Below are 21517 nucleotides of genomic sequence, written 5' to 3' on the forward strand. Positions count from 1 at the left end.
GCCAAAGGTTTGCCACCACGGCTCTAGCATTTCTTTTTCATCCCAGCTGTGAGCTAATCTTTGCCTCAGCCCAAATGCCTCTTTCCTGGCCAGCCTCTGCCCATTTTGATCCCATCAGGGTAAACATGGTTAGGGTTTGGGGGGCCAGCACTCAACATTGCACACGGACACTGAAGATCCTGTTCCCTTCTGTCAGCTGCTCCCCCAGTTTGGAGAATCATAGAGCTGGAAGAGACCCCAAGGGCCATCCAGTCCAACCCCTTGCCATGCAGGAACACACAAGCAAAGCACTCCTGACAGATGGCCACCCAGCCTCTCCTAAAAAACCTCCGGAGAAGGAGACTCCACAACTCTCCGAGGCAGTGCATTCCACTATCCAACAGCCCTGACGGTCAGGACGTTTTTCCTGATGTTTAGGTGGAATCTCTTTTCCTGCACCTTGAACCCATGACTCCTGGTCTCTGGAGCAGCAGAAAACAAGCTTTCTCCCTCACCGACATGACATCCCTTCAAATATCTAAACAGGGCTCTCATGTTCCCCCTCAACCTTCTCTTCGCCAAACAAAACATCCGCAGCTCCTGAAGTCTCTCCTTGCAGGGCACAGATTCCAGACCTTTGACCATGTTGGTCGTCCTCCTCTGGACCCGTCCCAGCTTGTCAATGTCCTTCTTGAATTGCGGGGCCCAGAGTCGTTCTCCTGGCCCTCAGTCATTTGGTGTCACTGGCAAATCTGGGCAGTTCCCTGCTCCCCTCACACTGCAGGTCATTTCTGGGCAGATTGAAGAACACCAATCCTAAGGAGGCCCCTGGGAGGCCCTCCACGGTGAGAAAGGGCCCTTCGTGCCCCTTCTGCTTTCTGCCACTCAACCTGTTCCAAATGCTGCTCCCTCCTCATAAGAACATAAGAACAAGCCAGCTGGATCAGACCAGAGTCCATCTAGTCCAGCTCTCTGCTACTCGCAGTGGCCCACTTGGTGCCTTTGGGAGCTCACAGGCAGGAGGTGAAAGCAATGGCCTTCTGCAGCTGCTGCTGCTGCTGCTGCTGCTGCTGCTGCCGAGCACCTGGAGCACCTCCCGAGGGGGCATGCTGGACCCCCTCCTCCCCTGACTGCTCCGTCTCCACAAGGAGCCTCCTGGCCTTCTTGTCAGGCGCCCCAGATGACTTTTTGTATTGTATTGTATTTTTTGTTTTATACCCCACCCATCCCCGTAGGGCTCAGGGCATCGAGCAGCATCGGCCAGTATACATTATACAGAATAAATACCAATAAAATACATGAGAACTGTGAAATAAGAAACAAATTACAGATGGCGACTTGAACACATCAGACCTAGCAATTAGTCAATAACAATAACAGCAGCACTACATCAATACATATCGATCCATATCAATCCTAAATCCATACTATATCAATACATTATATCCATACATTAACAACAATACATTAACAATATGTCAATATATTTTGGAGGAGCAGGAGGAGTAGTTTGGATTTCTATCCCCCCTTTCTCTCCTGAAGGAGACTCAAAGGGGCTGACAATCTCCTTGCCCTTCCCCCCTCACAACAAGCACCCTGTGAGGTGGGTGGGGCTGGGAGAGCTCCGAGAAGCTGTGACTAGCCCAAGGTCACCCAGCTGGCGTGTGTGGGAGTGCCCAGGCTAATCTGAATTCCCCAGAGAAGCCTCCACAGCTCAGGCGGCAGAGCGGGGAATCAAACCCGGTTCCTCCAGATTAGATGCACGAGCTCTTAATCTCCTACGCCACTGCTGCAACAAGATTGTCGGGGCAATGCGGGGGGGCTTCTTTGCCTGTCCTCCCCCAGGATGGGCAGATGCCAGCAAGAAGGCAAGCTGTGCTGGACCCCACAGGGCAAGTGGAGGGCTGAACCCACCAAGGACCACGTCTTGTTCTTGCCTCCCCCGAATTGTGGGGGGAGGGGGATGGAGCAGGCCGGGTGGGCAGTGGAGTGAGGAGCCAACACCCCGCCCATTCCGCAGGGGGCTTCACCTGCTCCGCTTGTAGGGAGCTCCCTGTCTGGAAAGAGACCCCGAGGGCCTCCCTGGGCAGCTTCTCCAGGATCGAAGCAGGATGTGGGCACTGAGGGGGGGGCAGGACTTGGCTGCCCCCCTGCCCCTCGCTGCCCGTGCCCGGCCGGCCTCCTCCTGCTGCCTCTGGCCAAGACGGAGCCCTTCCCTGGGAGGCTCATCACACTCCGGCATATTTAGACATCCATTTTATTGCTTAATCGAGCTTGAAGCAGTTTAAATGACTACAAGTGTTTGTTGTCAGGAGGGCAGCGCTTTATGGCCGGGTGGGCTGGGCTGGGCTCCCCGGGCGTCCGATTCTGGCTCCAGGACGGGCGGCTGCAGGACGGCAGGGGGGCACCCAAGCTCCATCCCCGCCCCCGATCCCAAGCACCGCCCCCACCAGGCCCCTTGTCTCCCTGATGCTGGGGGACGCAGAAGGCTGTCATGGCAGAAGCGGGAGGGGGTGGCCTCAGCGCTCTGTGCTTTCCCCGCAGCCCCCGAAATACCTCTCTGACATAAGAAGAAGAAGAAGAAGAGTTTGGATTCATATCCCCCCTTTCTCTCCTGCAGGAGACTCAAAGGGGCTGACAATCTCCTTGCCCTTCCCCCTGCACAACAAACACCCTGTGAGGTGGGTGGGGCTGAGAGAGCTCCGAGAAGCTGTGATTAGCCCAAGGTCACCCGGCTGGCATGTGTGGGGGAGTGCGCAGGCTAATCCGGATTCCCCAGATAAGCCTCCACAGCTCAGGCGGCAGAGCGGGGATTCAAACCCGGTTCCTCCAGATTAGATACACGAGCTCTTAACCTCCTACGCCACTGCTGCTCCACGGGCTGGTCTGGTGGGGATAAGAAGGGGGGCTGAAACTGGGCGCCTGGATGGGAAGAGGATGCTTCTGCGGCCCCCCTAAGGAGGCTGTGTTGCTCTCCTGGGCACCACTGCTCTCCTGCGAGCTCAGTGGGCCTCTTGTGGCTGCTGCTGTCAGCCAGGCTGGGGCCTCCCTTTGTGCCGCCCCCTGACCCAGATCGGCCTCCTGTGCTGTGGCTCCGTGGGCGAGCCTCTGGTGGGCACGCAGGAGATCCCAGGTCTGGCCCCCGGCACCTCCAGGGGAAAAGGGTCGGGCAGGAGGGGATGGGAAAGGCCTTTGTCCACCTGGGGCTCTGGAGAGTCTGAGTAGGCCAGGCCGCATGGTCAGGGCCCGGCCGGCTGCCCCCGGCACAGACTCACCGGCGGTCCGGCCCCTGAGGCTGGAGAGCTCTTGGGCCCTGCGGGGGCTCCAGCACTGGTACTCCTGGCCGGGGAGCTGAGGAGTGTGGCTGCCGGCCGGTGGCTGGGGAGCCACGGGCGGGGGCAGCGGGTGACCCTGTCCCGTGGGCATACGTGGGAGCCTGTGCCTCTCTGACATAAGCAATCTGCTCACTGCCCCGCCCCTTCTGTCTCCGGCAGGTGGAGGTGGAGGTGGAAAGCATGGACAAAGCGGGGAACTTCATTGGCTGGCTGCACGTGGACGGCGTGAACCTCTCCGTGGCCCTGGTGGAGCAGGCCCTCTCCAAGGTGCACTTCACGGCCGAGCGCAGCAACTACTACAAGCCCCTCCTGGCGGCCGAGGAAGCCGCCAAGCAGAAGAAGGAGAAGGTAGGCGGCTGGCAGCGGGGGGGGGGGGGGGGTCAGTGATTTCCCCCCAAGCAGCCCTGTGAGTTGGGAGCTTCGGCTGAGATGTGGGGGGGGGGGCTGGCCCACAGTCACCAAGCCCCACCTGGGTGTCTTCCAGACCCTAGCCTGACCCTCTCACCGCTGTGCCCCGCTGGTTAGCTTCAGTAGGGCAAGGGAGAGGTGCAGAGGTGGGACCCAGCAGATTCTCACCAGTTCCCGAGAGGGGGTTACTCATTATTTGTGTGTGCCGAGAGGGGGTTACTCATTGGGTCTGCTTTTCCGTTAGAAATCCCATTAGGTCCAAAAATCATAAAGCCCTGTTGTTTCCTATGTGGCTGGTTAGCGAAGGTAGAAAACGGGATCATTCTCCCTGTTGAGCTGTTTTAAAAACATGTCTTAGAACTATGGTAAAGTTCCTTGTTTAAGGAAAGTCTCCTTCTTTTGATTTCTAGAAACAAAATTAAGTATTTGAAAGTATTAAGTATTTGACAGGAAGTCAATTAGAGGAGAAGTAGTTGTTTCTGTTGGCAGTAGACGATAGGACTTGCTGTAATGAGCTTAAATTATGGACAGAAAGATACCAGCTGGAAATTAGGAACTTTTTTTTTTACAGTAAGAGTTTTTTACAGCAACAGAAAAATTATTAATGCCACGCCCCCGGAATGCCCCGCCCCGCCCCATGGGCGCTGCGCCACTATTTGAATCCCACCACCGTGGGGACCTGTTACTAAAATGTTTGGATCCCACCACTGGAGCTGTGCCCCCACTCTGCTCGCTGTGAGCAGCCCCCACCTGTGCCAGCTGCAGAAACACAGATACCGCGGGGGGGGGGGGGGGGATGAAGAGGTGAGGAAGTCAGGCCCTTCTCATGCTCAGCTTCACCTAATCGGAGCGCCTGAGTCAGAGGGCAGGAAGCAGGGGGAGGCCTCGGCCAGTGGGGAGGGGGTGGGCACACCCTCCCACCCTCCAGAAGTTGCGGGGTCAGTAGACATTCCCTAGAGGCTGTGGTTGCTGATGAGGAGAAAATGAGAAGGGAAGGGAGGGACATGGGAGAATTCCAGGGATCGGCCAGGCCGGGGGGAGGGGGGGGGTCCTCTTGCATCCTCACGGCCCCTCTGCTGTCTGGAAGAACGAAGGTCTTTGGCTGCAGGACGTCAGGCTGAGGAGCAGGAGGCCGCTCTGGCCATGGCTTGCGATGCTCTCACCCTGCAGATACTCACACCGCAGCACAGGGGTAGGGAAGGGTGTCTTATAAGTCATGTAAATCACATGAAACCTCCATAGACCTTTGGAAAGGTGGAGATGGCTGCATGGCTGGAGTTTGGGCCACACGGCACCATACCTGCCTGGGAGAAAGGCTTCACATGCCATGCAGGTGTATGTGGGGGTAGCCCAGGTGTGCAGTGGCTCCGAGGATGCTGGTCGTGGAGGGGACAGGAAGCCAAAGAGTGGCATCGTGCAGAGAGGGTTGCCACGAGTTCCACGTGCCTGGCCAGCTGGACAGGCAGACATGAGGGGCCGCTTTATCTCAGTTACTTTCTGTATCAAGGCTTCGGTTACAACCTTTAAAGCCCCACACAGCACAAGAGTCCTGAAGCTATCTCCTCCAGCCTGCCCCTGCGTGCCAACTCCCATTTCTCAGGCGGCCACCTGCGACTGATCACCTGGGTGAGGTTACCTGCCTGGCATCAACCAGAACCATTGGCCTTTCCATCCTCCTGGCTCCTGCTTTGAGGAGTTGGCCCCCTAAGGAGGTTGAGGAGGTCCTTCAAGGCCTCTTGCCGGGAGATAGACTGCAGGATCTTTTGTGGGAAGGGAGAGCTATTGGGGGCTTCGTTTTGTGTGCTTTAAAGGGTAATGTTTCAACTGTCACCTGTAAGTTGCCTTGAGGTGTGTGGAAAGGTGGGATGTAAATGCCTAGACGAGCTGCCGCTGCCGTGAGCAGTGATTCGGGTTGTTCAGCATAGGAGAATGGGGGGGGGGGCTGAGCTGTGCCAAAGACACGGGCATCGCCAGCGCAGAGGTGGAGCTGGGCCGCTGCCAGGTAATACAACCTCTGCGCAAACTCCTGGGGGAAATCCAGCCAGGTGCAGGGGAGCCTTTGGCTGAAGGTGCTCCCTTCTGAAGAGCCAGGTAGCGTACAGGTCCAGATTTTGTGTGCTAATACTTGAAGGAAGGAGCATGTCAGGAAATGGCAGCTGTTGAGGGAGACCAAAAGGGGAGGAGGTCTGTTGGTGCTTGAAGCCGCTGAGTAAAAATGAAGGGCTTAGCATGAAAATGACAAGATAGATGCCTTGTGGGGTGGGGAAATCGGCGGCATGCAGCCGTCGTTGGCCATCAACAATAGAGAAGGCACGCAGAAGGGCGTCCTGGGGTGGAGGTGATCTGTAAATCCAAGAAGGGACATAATGGGAGAAAAACTCCTCACAAAACCTTTATGGACGGGATAGGGGGTGGTCAGGTGCCCGGTCAGTTCTGGGCTCCTGCTGTTCACTGCTTGAGCAGAAGTTGGAAGTGATCTTTGGAAGTGATCTTGGCACAAAGAAAGAAGGAAGGAAGGAAGGAAGGAAGGAAGGAAGGAAGGAAGGAAGGAAGGAAGAAAGAAAGAAAGAAAGAAAGAAAGAAAGAAAGAAAGAAAGAAAGAAAGAAAGAAAGAAAGAAAGAAAAAGAAGGCCAGCAGCCCAAAGGACCCTTGCAGAAACTGGGCACCTGGGTGCTCCTGTCTTAAGGAAGACCTTGGAGGAAAGACTGAGGGACGTGGGGATGTTCAGTCTGGAGAAGAGGAGGTTGAGGGGGGACCTGTCGCTCAGAGGAAGGCAGGGAGCTGATCCTGTTGGCAGCAGAAGGCAGGACTCACAATAATGGGTATAAATTATGGCAAGAAAGGTTCTAACTGGATATTAGGGAAATAATTTTACACGAAGAGTTTTGCAACAGTGGTGGGGGGCTCCCCCTCATGCACAGCCTTTAAGCAGCGGCTGGGCAAACTCTGGTCTGGGGTGCTCTAGGACGATCCTGCACAGCCTCTACGGCCCCTTCCAACTCTATAATTCTTTGATTCTAAGAGGCCAAATTCCCAGATTCTGCACAGGACTGTTGTTCACCCAACCAGTCCTGCACTTGGTCCTGTGTCATGCTCAGTAGCCCGTGTTGTTGCCCTGATGGGAAACAGTGGTCCCTACTTGATTTCAGAAGAGGCAACTTGCTTTATTTGTCCATTTCAAGCCACGTTTTCTCACCGAGGCTCAAGGCTGAAGTCGGTGTCGTAAGAACAATACAAGACACGCGGCCAGCAAAATTAGAGAATGTTGCACTAGGAATACAGCAATGCAGGAATGACAAGATGGGAGAATAATGCCGGGTACACCAAACAATGTTGAAGCTAGAACACACAATTACGAGTGTGCTGTCCTCGTACTTCTAGTTAGCATTCCAGTAGCAGATCACTAATCTTCCGGCAAGCGATACAGTCACAGTGACGTTTCTTTTTCGTGTGGGTGTAGCGCATGTATAAATACTACGAGAGAACCTTTGCCTACATTTTATCCTTTATTAAAATGCATCTGTGACACCTTTAACGTTTACTATGAAAGCATGAGCAGTTAATTTTCCTCAGATGATTGCAAAACACAGAGTGCCTTTCCTGGAGTTCGGGGCCTGACCTTCCGACCCTTCAGAATCGTCTGCTTCTGTCCCTAATAATACCCAACTGTCCCTTTTATTCAGCTTCTCATTCTCGGCTAATTCACTACCTTGTAGGCTTCAGACAGCTAAACAACTTATCTATGCTCCTATATCAGTGATGGCGAACCTATGGTGGCACTCAGAGCTCTCTCTGTGGGCACGTGCAAACAGAGTCCCCCACACACACATCTAGGCTGGCCTGGGCTCAATTATTAGCATTAAACCTAAGGCCTAGTTTTGGGGAAGCAGTGTAGGTAACCCTGTTAAGCTCTGTTAAACCCCACTGATTTTCATGCAAAGAACTAAAGCTCAATCCTTTACCTGGAAGTAAGCTCGGTTGCTGGCAATGGGGCTTGCTTCTGAGTAAACCTTCCTAGGGTCGTGATTCACTCATGTGAAATGTTGCACGGTTGCTCCAAAGCAAAGCCACTGACTACCATCAAGCTTACTCCCGAGTAACCCACACCTTGGAGACAACTGTTTTTTCTAAATGGAAACCTCGGTATTCAAGTTAAATTGCCGTGTTGGCACTTTGCGACAAATAAGTGGGTGTTGGGTTGCAATTTGGGCACTCGGTCTCGAAAAGGTTCGCCATCACTGTCCTGTATCCACAAATGCTTTCTAGCTACTGTGAATTGCAGCAGTGAGCATGAGAAATAATGTTTACAAGTTGCTTGTTAGCATGGGAGGGGAGGGGCCGCCTGGCTCACTGGCAGAGCCTCTGTTTGGCAGGCGGAAGGCCCCCGCACCTCCAGCGAAAGGACCCGGCAGCCGGTGGCACGGAGACCAAAGATCCGAGTCCGTGGAAGGCAGCGCTGGCCGTGTTCTCCATGTGGCCTCAGTGCAGATCAGGAAATCTGCACAATGGGGCCATGTACAGGAGTGTGTGTTTGTGAACCCCAGGTTTGCAGAGAAATCCAAACAGTAAAAAGGGAGTGAAAAGAGGGGGGAAAGCGGGGGGGTCTCATAAGCTAGCATCACGAGATCTCAGGTTCCATTACGGGGGTTGCCAAGCAACCCCTCAAGCAGTGCCACAGTGCGCAGGCGGTAGTGGTGGCAGCCAGAGTTGAAGAGGAGGAGGAGGAGGAGGAGGCTGCAAGAGAGACCTCCTAGGGAGTGACGGCAGAAGCAGGACAAACAAAGAGGGAGGAAGAGGAGGAGGTAGCAGTCATGGGAGGATGGACAAGGAAGGCCCTGCCCACCCCCTCACACAGACGCTGCTTTCTGCCTTTCTCCCCCACCCCCCCATTCCCAGGTCCCTTGTTACTGCCACCCAGATGATGGAGAGATCCGATTTGGAGGTGATGGTTCTCCTCACCCACCCTCATCAGCTGGCCTTCAGCTGCAGTAAGCAGCTTACCGTATATCAGAGGGTGCTCCCAAGACACTCCCAAGCCGAGCCTTCAGAAGGTCGGGGGTAGCGAGCACACCCTCGGCACCTTCTATTCCCAACCACTGGCCACCGAGTGTGACTTTGAGGAGGGGGCAAATCTGACCCAGGCCTCCCCAGGGCCAAACAGCCTGGAGGCTGAGAAGGGAGCAGAGGAGATTAAAATAGGTCCAGGGAGAGAGACAAGGGAGAGAGAGGGGAAGGAAGGAAGGAAGGAAGGAACGAACGAACGAACGAACAATCGAATGAACAAACCGTGGGAGCACGGGGAGATGGATCACGCTTTAAAAAGCTGCATTCTTCCACAAATAGGGTGAACAAGAAAGAGGGCCCTGGCACAGAAATGTACATTGCTGGGAAGGTGAACAAAAAGAGACTATGAGCCACATATTACTAGAACCATTCAGACAAACTGTAAGAGTGTCTTCCAGTACACTGGAAGTGAGGACCCGGGTGGGGAGTGGCGGAGCCATTGGGTGATGAAGGGATGGAAGGATTGCTAAAGGAAGACAGGGAGACTCCAGAGTAACAACAGAAGTAATTATTTGCATCTGTAAGCCATGTGAAATGTGGGGCTGCTACCCATGTGGAACCTGGCTGTGTCAGGAAGGGTGCCAGAAGAACTGAGGCAAATAGCGGGAGCAATAAAAACATGGCACCCCCCGGAGTCCAGTTGGCTTACACCAGAGGGATAAGGAACTCAAACGTCAAATGGTTCATCTTGCTAAAGCATAAGCATTTTATTGTCATTGTGCACACACAACGAAATTTACAGCAGCATTCCTCGATGCCCACAATTTCAGACTCATACCCCACCCTCCCTTTCCCCTTCCTCCACCCACCCCTACACAGCCCCAAACACATCAACACGAAGCCCCGGAGTTCAGCATCGCCACAGCTCTAGAGTAGAAGCTGTCTCTAAGCCTCTTGGTCCTAGTTTTGATGGACCTGTAAAATGACCCTCCCTTACCAAGGACTTGGAGACGGCAGCTGTAATGTCAGTTTTTTAAAAGGGATCCAGAGGAGATCCAAGAAATTCCAAGATAGCCAATTTTTCTGAGTATAATTTGTTGGCAGATTGTGAGTTACACAGACAAGTGGCAGACTCACTGATTGAAAGGCAGTGGTCAGTGTTTATTAGGGAACTACATTCCAGATAGGAAAGCTGGGAGACTTATAGCCTTCAACTGCCTTACTAGCTCCAGAAGGAGGGAGAGGAGACTTCCGAGAAGAAGCAGAATATTAGACCTGAGAGTATCAGACTAAGGACAGACAAGAGGTGGCATGAAAGGACGGAAGGGTCATTAATTTTAGCCCTCTCTAGCTGACCCCTTGCCTGCCCCCTAGTGGGGCTTCTCAGTTCCTTTGCACCTCTGGACATTGTTACTTCCAACATATTTAGTAGAAACTGTTATTACAGAGAGGATAAAGCATGTAGAGCACAGGTGTCAAACTCGCAGCCCTCCAGATGTTATGGACTATAGTTCCCATCATCCCTTGCCAGCATCATGCTGGCAGTGGATGATGGGAACTGTAGTCCATAACACCTGGAGGGCCGCGAGTTTGACATCTATGATGTAGAGGAATATCACCTGCTCAAGAAACGTCCATGTGGCTTCAGCAAAGTCAGGCCCTGCTCATCGGGGCTTTAGAGTTCTTTGAGAGGGTTGACAGATCTGTGGACAAAGGTGTTTGTGTGTGTGTGAGAGAGAGAGAGAGAGAGAGAGCCATTCCCAGAGTGCTTTTAATAAACTCCTTCACCAAAATCTCCAGAACGAACGTATTTATTTACAAAATGTATATGCTGCCTTTCTGTCTTTACAAAGGCCACTGAGACAGCCTGCATAATAACATCACGTTTTAAACACCCTGGTTGCAGCCATCTTTACCAGTTGAAGTTTATGAGCAGTGTTCAAGCGTAGTCCCACATAGAGTACACTGCAGCCATCTAATCTACATGTAGCCTGGGTATGCATCGCAGTGACCAGGCTGTGGGTGGTTATTCAGTGGAAGCTCATTAAAACCGCTCCCAGCCCTTACTGCCACCTGCTTATTGAGCGGTTGGCCTGGGTCTCAGCCCCCCCCCCCCTCACACACACACTAAAGAGCTTTTCTCCTCCCCAGCCAGAATTGGTGGCACCTTATCCCAGGTCACGCCTTCCACACCCATCTTGTTGGTATTAAACTTAGTAATTTTGGAGTATGAGGGTGGATCTTGTGTGGATAAGATAGAGCAGTGATGGGGAACCTTTTCGAGACCGAGTGCCCAAACTGCAACCCAAAACCCACTTATTTATCGCAAAGTGCCAACACGGCAATTTAACCCGAATACTGAGGTTTTAGTATAGAAAAACGGTTGGCTCCAAGGCTCGTGTTACTCAGGAGTAAGCTTGGTGGTTTTGCTTTGAAGCAACCGTGCAACTCTTGCAATGGGTGAATCACGACCCTAGGAGGGTTTACTCAGAAGCAAGCCCCATTGCCAGCAACTGAGCTTACTCCCAGGTAAAGGATCATGCTTTTGTTCTTCCCATGAAAATCAGTGGGGTTTAACAGCGCTTCACAGGGTTACCTACACTGCTTCCCCAAAACTAGGCCTTAGGTTTAGTGCTAATAATCTCCCTGAAATAATTGCATTATTATCACATGACGAGCTCTGTGCACGCGTGCCAACAGAGAGGGCTCTGAGTGCCACCTCTGGCACCGGTGCCATAGGTTCGCCACCACTGAGATAGAGGTTAAGTGGAAGGTAGCTGAGAGAGAGACGCAGTTCTCACAACGAAGGGGAGCAGGCTTTTAAAGGGATGGATGTTGCAGCCTGTTTACCTTCATAAATCATTTTGAATTGGGGCGGGCAGTGTGGCGATCGGGGCTGCAGGGGACGCCTCGTTATTCTGGACAGTGATAACCTGAGCGGACAGCCCCGCGAGGAGGGATTAGACAGAAAAAATGAAGTGCTCAGATATAGGATGGGTGATACCTGGCTTGACAACGCTACCACCCTCATACTCCACAATTACTAAGTCTTAGTAGACCACAAACTGAACATGAGTCAGCAGTGTGATGCCGCGGCCAAGAAAGCCAATGCAATTTTGAGCTGTATCAATGGGAGCATAGTATCAAGACTGAGGGATGCGATTGTACCTCTCTATTCTGCATGGGTCAGACCTCGCCTGGAATATTGTATGCAGTTCTGGGCACTGCAGTTCAGGAGGGATATTGACAAGCTGGAATGGGTCCAGAGGAGGGCGACCAAAATGGTAAAAGGTCTGGAGTCCACGCCCTACGAGGAGAGGCTTAGGGAGCTGGGGATGTTAAGTGTGGAGAAGTGAAGGTTGAGGGGTGACATGATAGCCCTGTTTAGATATTTGAAGGGATGTCATGTCAAAGAGGGAGTAAGCTTGTTTTCTGCTGCCGCAGAGACTAGGCCCAGGAGTCATGGGTTCAAGGTGCAGGAAAAGAGATTCCACCTAAACATCAGGAAGAACTTCCTGACTGACAGCGCTGTTTGACAGTGGAATTCACCGCCTCGGAGAGTGGTGGAGTCTCCTTCTTTGGAGGTTTTTAAACAGAGGCTGGATGAACATATGTCGGGAGTGCTTTGATTGTGTGTTCCTGCCTTGCAGGGGGTGAACTGGATGGCCCTTGGGGCCTCCTCCAACTCTATGCTTCTATGATTCTATTCTATGGCAGGAAAGTCCTCCTGCCCTGCCTGAGCCAATGGCCGTTCTGCTCGGGAGATCCAGCATATGTGGAAAGCAATGAACCCTCCTGTGAAAGATCTTGCTGACTGCATTTGAACTGGTGGGGCTGGCTGGGAAAAGCAGCTGGTGCAGATGTCGGCCTGGCGTGCGGCACTAGCAAAGAGAGCAGCGCCCTGCTGGGAATTATTAGTGAAAGGGCTGAAAAGGACACGGGCCGTCTCCCAGCCCTTCCTTTAGCCCTGTATTGTGGCCACGCTGGGAATGTCGTGTGCAGTTCTGGTTGCTGCTGTCATTTGTGGTAAATGTGGGGACGGGGGGAGGGGGGCAGGAGGAGCCCCTTTCCGAGGAGGATGAACCGAGAAGTTTGGCGCTTGTTAGTTGACAGAAGAAGAAGATGATGAAGGGGAGACTTGATAGGAGGTTGTGCAATTAGGCATGGGTGGGAAAAGTGGAATACAGGAGATTTTTGTCCACTACAGCCACCGAAGCTGGTGGGCAGGAGGTTCCTGACAGACAGGGAGAACATAAGAACATAGAGCCTGCTGGATCAGACCAGAGCCCATCTAGTCCAGCACTCTGCTCCTCGCAGTGGCCCACCAGGTGCCTTTGGGAGCTCACAGGCAGGAGGTGAAAGCAATGGCCTTCTGCTGCTGCTGCTGCTGCTGCTCCCGAGCACCTGGTCTGCTCAGGCATTTGCAACCTCAGATCAAGGAGAATCCAGATTGGTAGCCACAGATCGACTTCTCCTCCATCAATCTGTCCAAGCCCATGGAAGTTTCTTCCATGCCGCTTGTAATGAGCTGGTGGCATTTCCCGCTCGGGATGCCATGGGTTGCCACTAGTTGAGGTGGTGGGAAGAGGGCTGCATCCCTGGTGACTGGCAGTGACTGGAAAGTATGTTTGTGCTCAGAGGCCTCTGGAGGCGGCCGGTTGGGTCAGGAGCTGAACTCCAGCAGCCGTGTGCTGCCGGCACGCCTTCTGGGAACGTTTGATCCCCGCTGGGTGGAACAGGATGCTGGTCTGATCCACTCTGCTGAGCCAGGAGCTCCCTCCTTCGCCATGTGTCGTGTGGGGGGAATGTGCTCGGCTGGTGCTGAGCCCCTTGGAAGAAGGGAAGGGTTCAGATGCAAGGGAGGGGGCCTTCTTCCCTTCCTCCCCCAGAGAGAGGGCCTCCATAGGCCAGCAGAGCAGGACACCTGGATCGCTGAGTGGTGTTTTTGCATCCCCGAGGAAGGTGTGGAAGCTCTCCTCCGTCAGCACCGGAAGAAGGAAGGGGCCAGGAGACCAAGGGCTCTTGCTGTCACTGGGCAGCCTGGCCCGGACCCACCCTCATGCCGCCTGGGATGCTCGTGAGAGCCAAGGCCGCACAGTGGCCGGCGTGTGCTGCTCTGCAGCTGGGTCCCTCCCAGGCCCTTGGGGTGCCCCAGAGAGTAGACCAGGGCAAGGCCCCGCTGCTGACTGGGGAGGGAGGAGGGGGCGACTCGGGTGTTGCCTCCTCGGCGCTGTCGGCTGCCCTTCGGGTGCTCAGGAAGCATCATCTTTGCCCGCCCCCTCGGCCTCCTGTGCTCCAGGTCGGCGTCCCTCTGCGGCCTCTCCTCTCATAGGGCCGGATCTCCAGGCCCCAATCCTCGTTCTCCTCTCTCTGCACCTGCCCCATCCTCCCTATAAAAAGGCCCCCAGAGCTGGACTTCTGATCCTTTGCGTGGGAGATGCCGGCGGGGGCGCAGGGCTTTTTACTTGCAGACTGCCAAGCCCTAGTGCGCCCCCCCCCCCCCCCAGCATCTGTGGGCTACCGGTCAGCAGGGCCAAGCCTGGCCTCCAGGAACTCTGCCTTCGGGGGGAGTCCAGACACTCATCCATGCTGCCGCCTGTGACCCACCTCCCACCCCATCTCCTAATCCAGGCTCAGAAGAGAGGGCAGCTGAGGCAGGGCCCCTCCCTGTGGGAAGTCTCCCCTCTTCCATGACCCGCCTGACCTAGCCCCCCAACACACCCCCACCCCCCAGCCTTGTGGCGCCTGCTGAGCCCGGGGAGGCCAGGCTGAAGCAAGCCCCACGGAGACCCCCCCCCAAGAGCTCTTGCTGCTGCTGCCGCCGCCGCCCAGCCTCTCTGCCCCCTGAGTCCTGCCCACTCCTGGGCATCCCTTGGGCACAATATGGGGAGTGGGCTGAAGCCGGAAGAGTGGCTGGGGGGCGGGCGTTCCTGTTTGTTTTCAGCTGGCAGCCAGGAAGTTTGGTGGAATGGTTGGATCGTGTGTGACCCCTCTTCTGGGGTGGCAATGGCTGACTCTTTACAGAAAGTGGGAGCCAAGCCCCCGCCCACCTACCCCCCAACATGGCACCTGGGGCATCTGGCCTCGCCCCCCTTGTTATATGTAACAGTGAGCCCCCTCCCCTCCCCCGCCAGGTGTGGCTGCAGTACGAGGAGGCGCCCGCGGAGGACGTGGTGGCAGTCCCCGAGGAGAAGGAGCGCACGGCCAATTACAAGGCTGTCTTCGTCACCGAAATCACAGACGACCTCCACTTCTACGTCCAGGATGTGGAGACGGGTGAGGAGGGGGGAGACCTGGGGGTGGGGGAGACCCCTCCTCTGCCAGAGTGGGTGTCAGTCCTGTGCCCCTTGGCTGAGAAGCCTGGAGTGCCACTTGAGAGCCCCGGGTGGCTCTTCTGCAAGTCCGCCAAAGGGGTCCCCCAAAGCCACTGGAGCCTGCAGCCACGTCCACGGGCTGCTTCTGTCTCTCGTGGGGCAGTAATGGTGCCACCACATGTCCTCCCTCATGACCCCTCCCTGGTGCAGGCCAGCCGAGCCCTCCCCACCTGCCTTGGGGACTCCACCAGCGGCTTTGGGGCTGGGGTGTTATGGCAGGCAAGGTCTTTGGGCAGGGGGAAGCTGTCCTGGCCGCAGGAAGGGGCGTCCTGAGTCTGGAAAGCTGCAGCCGGACAAGAAGAAGAAGAAGAAGAGGAGGAGGAGGAGGAGGAGTAGTTTGGATTTATATCCCCCCTTTCTCTCCTGCAGGAGACTCAAAGGGGCTGACAATCTCCTTGCCCTTCCCCCCTCACAACAAACACCCTGGGAGGTGGGTGGGGCTGAGAGAGCTCCGAGAAGCTGTGACTAGCCCAAGGTCACCCAGCTGGCGGGTGTGGGAGTGCACAGGCTAACCTGAATTCCCCAGAGAAGCCTCCACAGCTCAGGCGGCAGAGCTGGGAATCAAACCCGGTTCCTCCAGATTAGATACACGAGCTCTTAACCTCCTACGCCACTTTGGCAGGTGTCTGGCCCGGCAAAGTGGGCAGCTCTGTGGCCGCCCGCTCATGCCAGGGTCGTCATCGGAGTCGCTCCGGGCTTCTGGTTTGAAACCAGTCATCCAGGCCCTGGAGAATCTCGGGCACACGGGAGACGAGGGGGGCTGGGCTGACGGGCCAGGCCCAGAGGGTTCTCCGCCCCCCCCCACAACTTCCTTTGAGAGCGGCCGCAGGGTCTGCCCTTCGCTCACCCCCCACCCCAGCTCTCCCCCTGAAACGACCATCCAGTTGCCCTTCCAGACTTTGCTCACCAAGAGCCACCTCGAGCCAGGGCTGGCTGCGTGGCTGCCTTCCCGTAGGCCCCGGAGTGCCACAGCACTGCCCCCGAGGGAGCCGGGCTCATCAGGGTCTGTGCTTGTTTTGTGTGGAAGTCCTGGGCAGGAGCTGAGGAGAGAAACCACAGAGTGCCTTCCCCATCTCCCGTGGCTGCTCGGTGGCTGCGGCTGCAAAGGGTCGGCTCCCCAGTGCTCTGTGTCCCGCTGTCTGTCTCCCGGGGACGAGGCCGGTCCCTCGCAGGGTCTTCCGTGCCCATGCCCAAACGGGGCCTGTTCTCTTCCCTGCAGGAACACAGCTGGAGAAGCTGATGGAGACCATGCGGAGCGAAATCGCTGCCCACCCCCCTCTGGAGGGCTCCTACTCACCGCGCCGTGGAGACTACTGCCTCGCCAAGTTTGTCGACGGAGAGTGGTGCGTGGGGGGGGGGGGGGCAAGGGGGGGGAGGGGCGGGGGGGCGCGGGGGGGGGGGGGGGGGGGGGGGGGCCGCGAGCTGGTTCAAGGGGCTGTCTTTGGAAAGGAGGGGCACAGGGGAGGTGTCAGCTCTGCCTGGCTGGACGTGGCCAGGAGACCACGCGCCCTCCCCCTCCCACCCCCCTCGGCCTTCCTGTCCCCAGCCCCTGTCCTGAGGGGGCATTAACTCATGCTCATGTTCCAGCTGAGGGTGGGGCTCGAGGAGGAGTCCCCCTGGCCCCCCTGGGAGTGGAGCTCCCCGAGGGGATGTCACCCCCAGCCAGGGGCTCTCTGCCCGCTGCTCGCCTGCCCACACATCTAGGCTGCCCTCAGGGTCCTCCTTGCGTGCTGTGGCCGTGTGGCTTCCTAATTCCCCTCCCCCATCCCAGGTACCGAGCTCGCGTGGAGAAGGTCGAGTCGCCCGCCAAAGTGCACGTCTTCTACATCGACTATGGCAACGTGAGTGTGGGCAGAGGGCAAAATGATGCCTATTGGGGCACACAACCTCAGTTTCACTGATGGGATCGGTGCCGGCAGCGCCAGACCAAGAGAGGGGCTTTGGGGTGGCAGTGGGCAACTCCAGGAAGAGTGTCAGCCCAGGGCCCGGCTGCTGCGGGAAAGGCAAACTCCACGCTGGCCAGAATCAGGCGAGGAACCTGCTGCTATCATGCTGCCCTGACACAAATCTGTGGGGAGGCCGCACTTGGCGTACTATTGATGGTTCTGGCCACCACATCTAAAAAGAAACATTGCAAAGCTTGAGGAGGTGCAGAAAAGAACCGCTGCACTGTGAGGAGCAGGTAAAACATCTAGGGCTGTTTTTTATCTTCGTGCCGTGCCCCTGGACCGTTCAGTAACGGGACTCTGTGTTCAGAGGATTTATTGATTACGAAACAGCACCAGGAATAACCATTCAGACTTCTACTACCAGAACTAGGGCATAAGCAGCAAAGCTCCCTCCGTTGTACCCCACTCGATGCCTCCGTGTCCCACAACACCACCCCGACTGCCCGTTCCCAAGGGGGGGGGCACCCCACTGGTCCCATGGCCAAGGGACAAGGCGGCTTCCCCTGGGGTTAAACAACCCACATTCCACACGACTGACAGAGCTACAGCAGAAGGAAGCAAAAGAACACAGAGAAACAGTACAACCACATTAATTAAAGGGGTGGGGGGGCGAGGATACCACATCCCAGGCATGAAACGTGGCAGGACCAAACCAGAAATGGGCTGATCGTGGCCCTTAGGGCCTACAAAATTATAAGAACATAAGAACAAGCCAGCTGGATCAGACCAGAGTCCATCTAGTCCAGCTCTCTGCTACTCACAGTGGCCCACCAGGTGCCTTTGGGAGCTCACATGTAGGATGTGAAAGCAATGGCCTTCTGCTGCTGCTCCTGAGCACCTGGACTGTTAAGGCATTTGCAATCTGAGATCAAGGAGGATCAAGATTGGGAGCCATAGATCGACTTCTCCTCCATAAATCTGTCCAAGCCCCTTTTAAAGCTATCCAGGTGAGTGGCCATCACCACCTCCTGTGGCAGCATATTCCAAACACCAATCACACGTTGCATGAAGAAGTGTTTCCTTTGATTAGTCCTCATTCTTCCCCCCAGCATTTTCAATGAAATTATGAATCGTGTGGAGAGGATTCTGTCCCTTTCTCACAATACTAGATCTTGGTGGGTCATCCCGCTGAAGCGGAAGAGCTTCAAGACAGATAGACGTGCAGAGTCCGATTGTGGAGATCCCTGCTCCAGGTGGTGGCGAAGGTCGGCCACTTGGAAGGCTTTAAGAGGGGAGGGGACACATTCGTGGAGGGGAGGTCTGTCCAGGGCTACTGGCCAACACGTCTGCCAGTCATGATGCAGACCTCTTCTCTGCAGCATCAGAGGAGCAGGTGGCCTGTGTTGGATCAGGTGCCGTGGAAGACGGGTGGCAGGAGGCGGCTGCAGTCGCCTGGCTTGGGGGCTTCCTAGAGCAGTGGTGGTGAACCTTTGGCACTCCAGATGTTATGGACTACATGGCCATGCTGGCAGGGGCTGATGGGAATTGTAGTCCATAACATCTGGAGTGCCAAAGGTTCGCCACCATGGTCCTAGAGGCCTCTGGTTAGCCACCGTGTGAACAGGCAGTTGGACTTCATGGGGCTTTGCCTGACCCAGCCGGGCTTTCCTGAGGTTCTTACCTCGGCACGGCCCAGCCCTGCAGTCCACCCTTTCTTCACAAGCATGAAAAACTTGCCCTCTCTTTTTGCAGCCAAAAGCTCATCACATTTGGGGCATTTTGTGCTGGAGTGCCAGCATCAGTAGGGGCCTGGACGTAGGTGTGTTTGGTGCGGGGGGGAGGGCATCTTCGTTGCAGTCAGAGTCCCCAGCGAGAGCACGTGGCGAGGGGGGGGGGGGGGAGAGGTTAGCCCCTTTCCTGACTTCTGACCCCTCTCGCCTTGCAGAAGGAGACGTTGCCCTGCTCCCGGCTGGCCGCCCTCCCGCCCGCGTTCAGCATTTGCGCCCTGCCTGCCCAGGCCACAGAGTACAAGTTTGCCTTCATCCAGACACCCCCAGATGTAAGTAAGAGGGCCGGAGCCAGCAAGGGGGGGGGGGGGCGTGGAAATGCACCCGCTTCTGATGCCCTGGGGGGTCAGGGAAGAAAACAGCCAGAGGGTCTGGTTAAAGCTGGAGGATGGGCAGAAGGGGGGGGGGGGGTTGCAGGCATTGGGAGGGGGCAGCACATCCCAAGATGTGGTACGAGAGGAGCTTTCTCAGCTCTTGGCAAGAGAAGAAGCGCTCTCAAATTCAAAGTGCTCACGTTCAGATCTGCCCAATGAGATGATGAACTTGGGGGGGGGGCCTTTGGGGGGAATGGGGGCTGTGTGGCTCCTTGCGATCCAGCACCTTCATGTTCACGTGGCACGGAGCGGGGCGGGGGGGGGGAGCCTGGTTGCTCTGACAGGCAGACATCTGGACCGGTGGCTCTTTGTGCCCCCCCCCCACCCAGGAGGAAGCTCGGGCGGACGCCGTGGACAGCATAGTGCGGGACATCCAGAACACACAGTGCCTGCTGAACGTGGAGCACCCCGGCCCCACCTGCCCCCACGTCACCCTGCAGTTTGCCGACTCCCAGGGCGATGTGGGGCTGGGGCTGGTGAAGGAGGGGCTGGTCATGGTGGAGCCGCGCAAAGAGAAGCAGTTCCAAAAAGTGGTATGCCTCCCCCCGGGGTGGGGGGTTGGGTGGGGGGGGGGGTGCTGGCTTTAGGCCTGCTCTGATACCCCCTCTCTCTCCTGCAGATCACGGAATACCTGAATGCACAGGAAGCCGCCAAGAGTGCCCGGGTGAGGGGGCAACGGGGCATGCCCGGGGTGGTGAGGGGTCTACAGTTCCTGGCTGCAGGGGCTGGGCGTGCATTGTCTCCAGTGCAGTGACGGAGGGGGGGAGGGGGGTTGGCAAATCAAGCCCCCCCCCGCGCTGCTGTTCATCCCTCTCTCGTGCTTCCTCTTGCAGCTGAATTTATGGCGCTATGGAGACTTCCGCGCTGACGATGCCGACGAGTTTGGCTACAGCCGCTAGATGCAGACGGGGACAATCCAGACCGCCCTCCTGAGTCCCGGCTGGGCACCAGCACTGCCCACCTCCCGCCTGGATCCTGCGCCTCTGCCCTGCCTCCTGGGAGCCCCAACGGGTGGGCAGGGGGGGCAGGGAGCTGAGCTCAGCTTCCCGGGGGGGGGGGGAGGGAGCGGGCCGGCTGGGTTGTCCTGGACTGTGGGCTGGAAAGGCTCTCTGTGCTGTGACTGGACCTTTTCCCTCCTCTTCCTCCCCCCCTGCCCCCCCCCTCCAGCCTGCTCCCACCTCCAGGCCAGGGAGTTGAGAGGCCATGTTGTGAAACTTTGGAAGCAAATAAAGTAGTCAGAAGCTGAGCGAGGCTGTTTCGTTCAGTTCGCGTGGGACGTCTTTGCCAGCAAAGCAAACGGGGGTGAGAGCTTGGAGTGCAGCAACCCCACCACCACCCCACCCCCCGAGCTTCACTCTGGTCACCTGCCTCTCCCCAAGACGGGGCATGGCAGAATGAGTCACACGTGTTGTGGGAATGGCCACAAGAAGAAGAGTTTGGATTTATATCTCCCCCTTTCTCTCCTGCAGGAGACTCAAAGGGGCTGACAATCTCCTTGCCCTTCCCCCCTCACAACAAACACCCTGTGAGGTGGGTGGGGCTGAGAGAGCTCCGAGAAGCTGTGACTAGCCCAAGGTCAGCCAGCTGGCGTGTGTGGGAGTGTACAGGCTAATCTGAATTCCCCAGATAAGCCTCCACAGCTCAGGCGGCAGAGCGGGGAATCAAACCCGGTTCCTTCAGATTTGATACACAAGCTCTAAACCTCCTACGCCACTGCTGCTCCTGGGCCATGATCCGGCTGCCCAGCGGCTCCGTGGCCAGAGCGGCCAAGTTCTGCGTTGGGAGGGGAGCCAGATGGAGGATTGGGCTGGCTGAACAGCACTCCCCAGACCCTCACCTTCAGGGGCATCCTGTGGAGTGCGCAGGTGGGAAATGAAAGGTCACAGTGCACCGTTCACCTGTAGGACTTTGCCATGAGACCAAGCCATGGGCCCAAGCTTTGGTGATGGTGAAAGAAGAAGAAGAGGGGTTTGGACTCATACCTGCCCCTTCTTTCCTGTAAGGAGTCTCAGAGGGGCTCACAAATTCCTTTCTTCCTCTCCCCACAAGCAACACCTTGTGAGGTAGGTGGGGCTGAGAGACTTCTGAGAGAACTGTGACTAGCTCAAGGTCACCCAGCAGGCTTCATGTGTAGGAGCGGAAAACAAACCCAGATCACCAGATTAGAGTACACCGTTCATGTGGAGGAATGGGGAATGAAACCCGGTTCTCCAGATTAGAGCCCACCTGCCCCTAACCACTAAACCGTGCTGTCTGACCTTTTGTCCTGGTTAGCCATGATGGAATCCCAGTACACCAGAGGGAGACGCTTTGGCCTCCCATATCCCACGTGGGACTCCTCTGTGGGGTGGGTGGCGGCACTCGGT

At 56.3% G+C, this 21517-nt stretch overlaps 1 protein-coding gene across 1 annotated transcript in view; it reads left to right on the forward strand.

The window, feature by feature from the left end:
- SND1 (staphylococcal nuclease and tudor domain containing 1) overlaps positions 1-20397 on the forward strand; it is a 242458-nt gene extending 222061 nt beyond the window's left edge. Inside the window, exons 17-24 of the mRNA XM_048499490.1 lie at positions 3474-3662; positions 14862-15003; positions 16321-16444; positions 16873-16942; positions 18936-19049; positions 19481-19684; positions 19771-19815; positions 19985-20397. Of these exons, the coding sequence (XP_048355447.1) occupies positions 3474-3662; positions 14862-15003; positions 16321-16444; positions 16873-16942; positions 18936-19049; positions 19481-19684; positions 19771-19815; positions 19985-20050 (954 nt within the window). The 3' untranslated portion in view covers positions 20051-20397. The remainder of the gene's footprint in view (positions 1-3473; positions 3663-14861; positions 15004-16320; positions 16445-16872; positions 16943-18935; positions 19050-19480; positions 19685-19770; positions 19816-19984) is intronic.
- Positions 20398-21517: the final 1120 nt, after the last annotated feature.

Source organism: Sphaerodactylus townsendi, linkage group LG06 (assembly GCF_021028975.2).
Source record: "Sphaerodactylus townsendi isolate TG3544 linkage group LG06, MPM_Stown_v2.3, whole genome shotgun sequence".
NCBI lineage: Eukaryota > Metazoa > Chordata > Lepidosauria > Squamata > Sphaerodactylidae > Sphaerodactylus > Sphaerodactylus townsendi.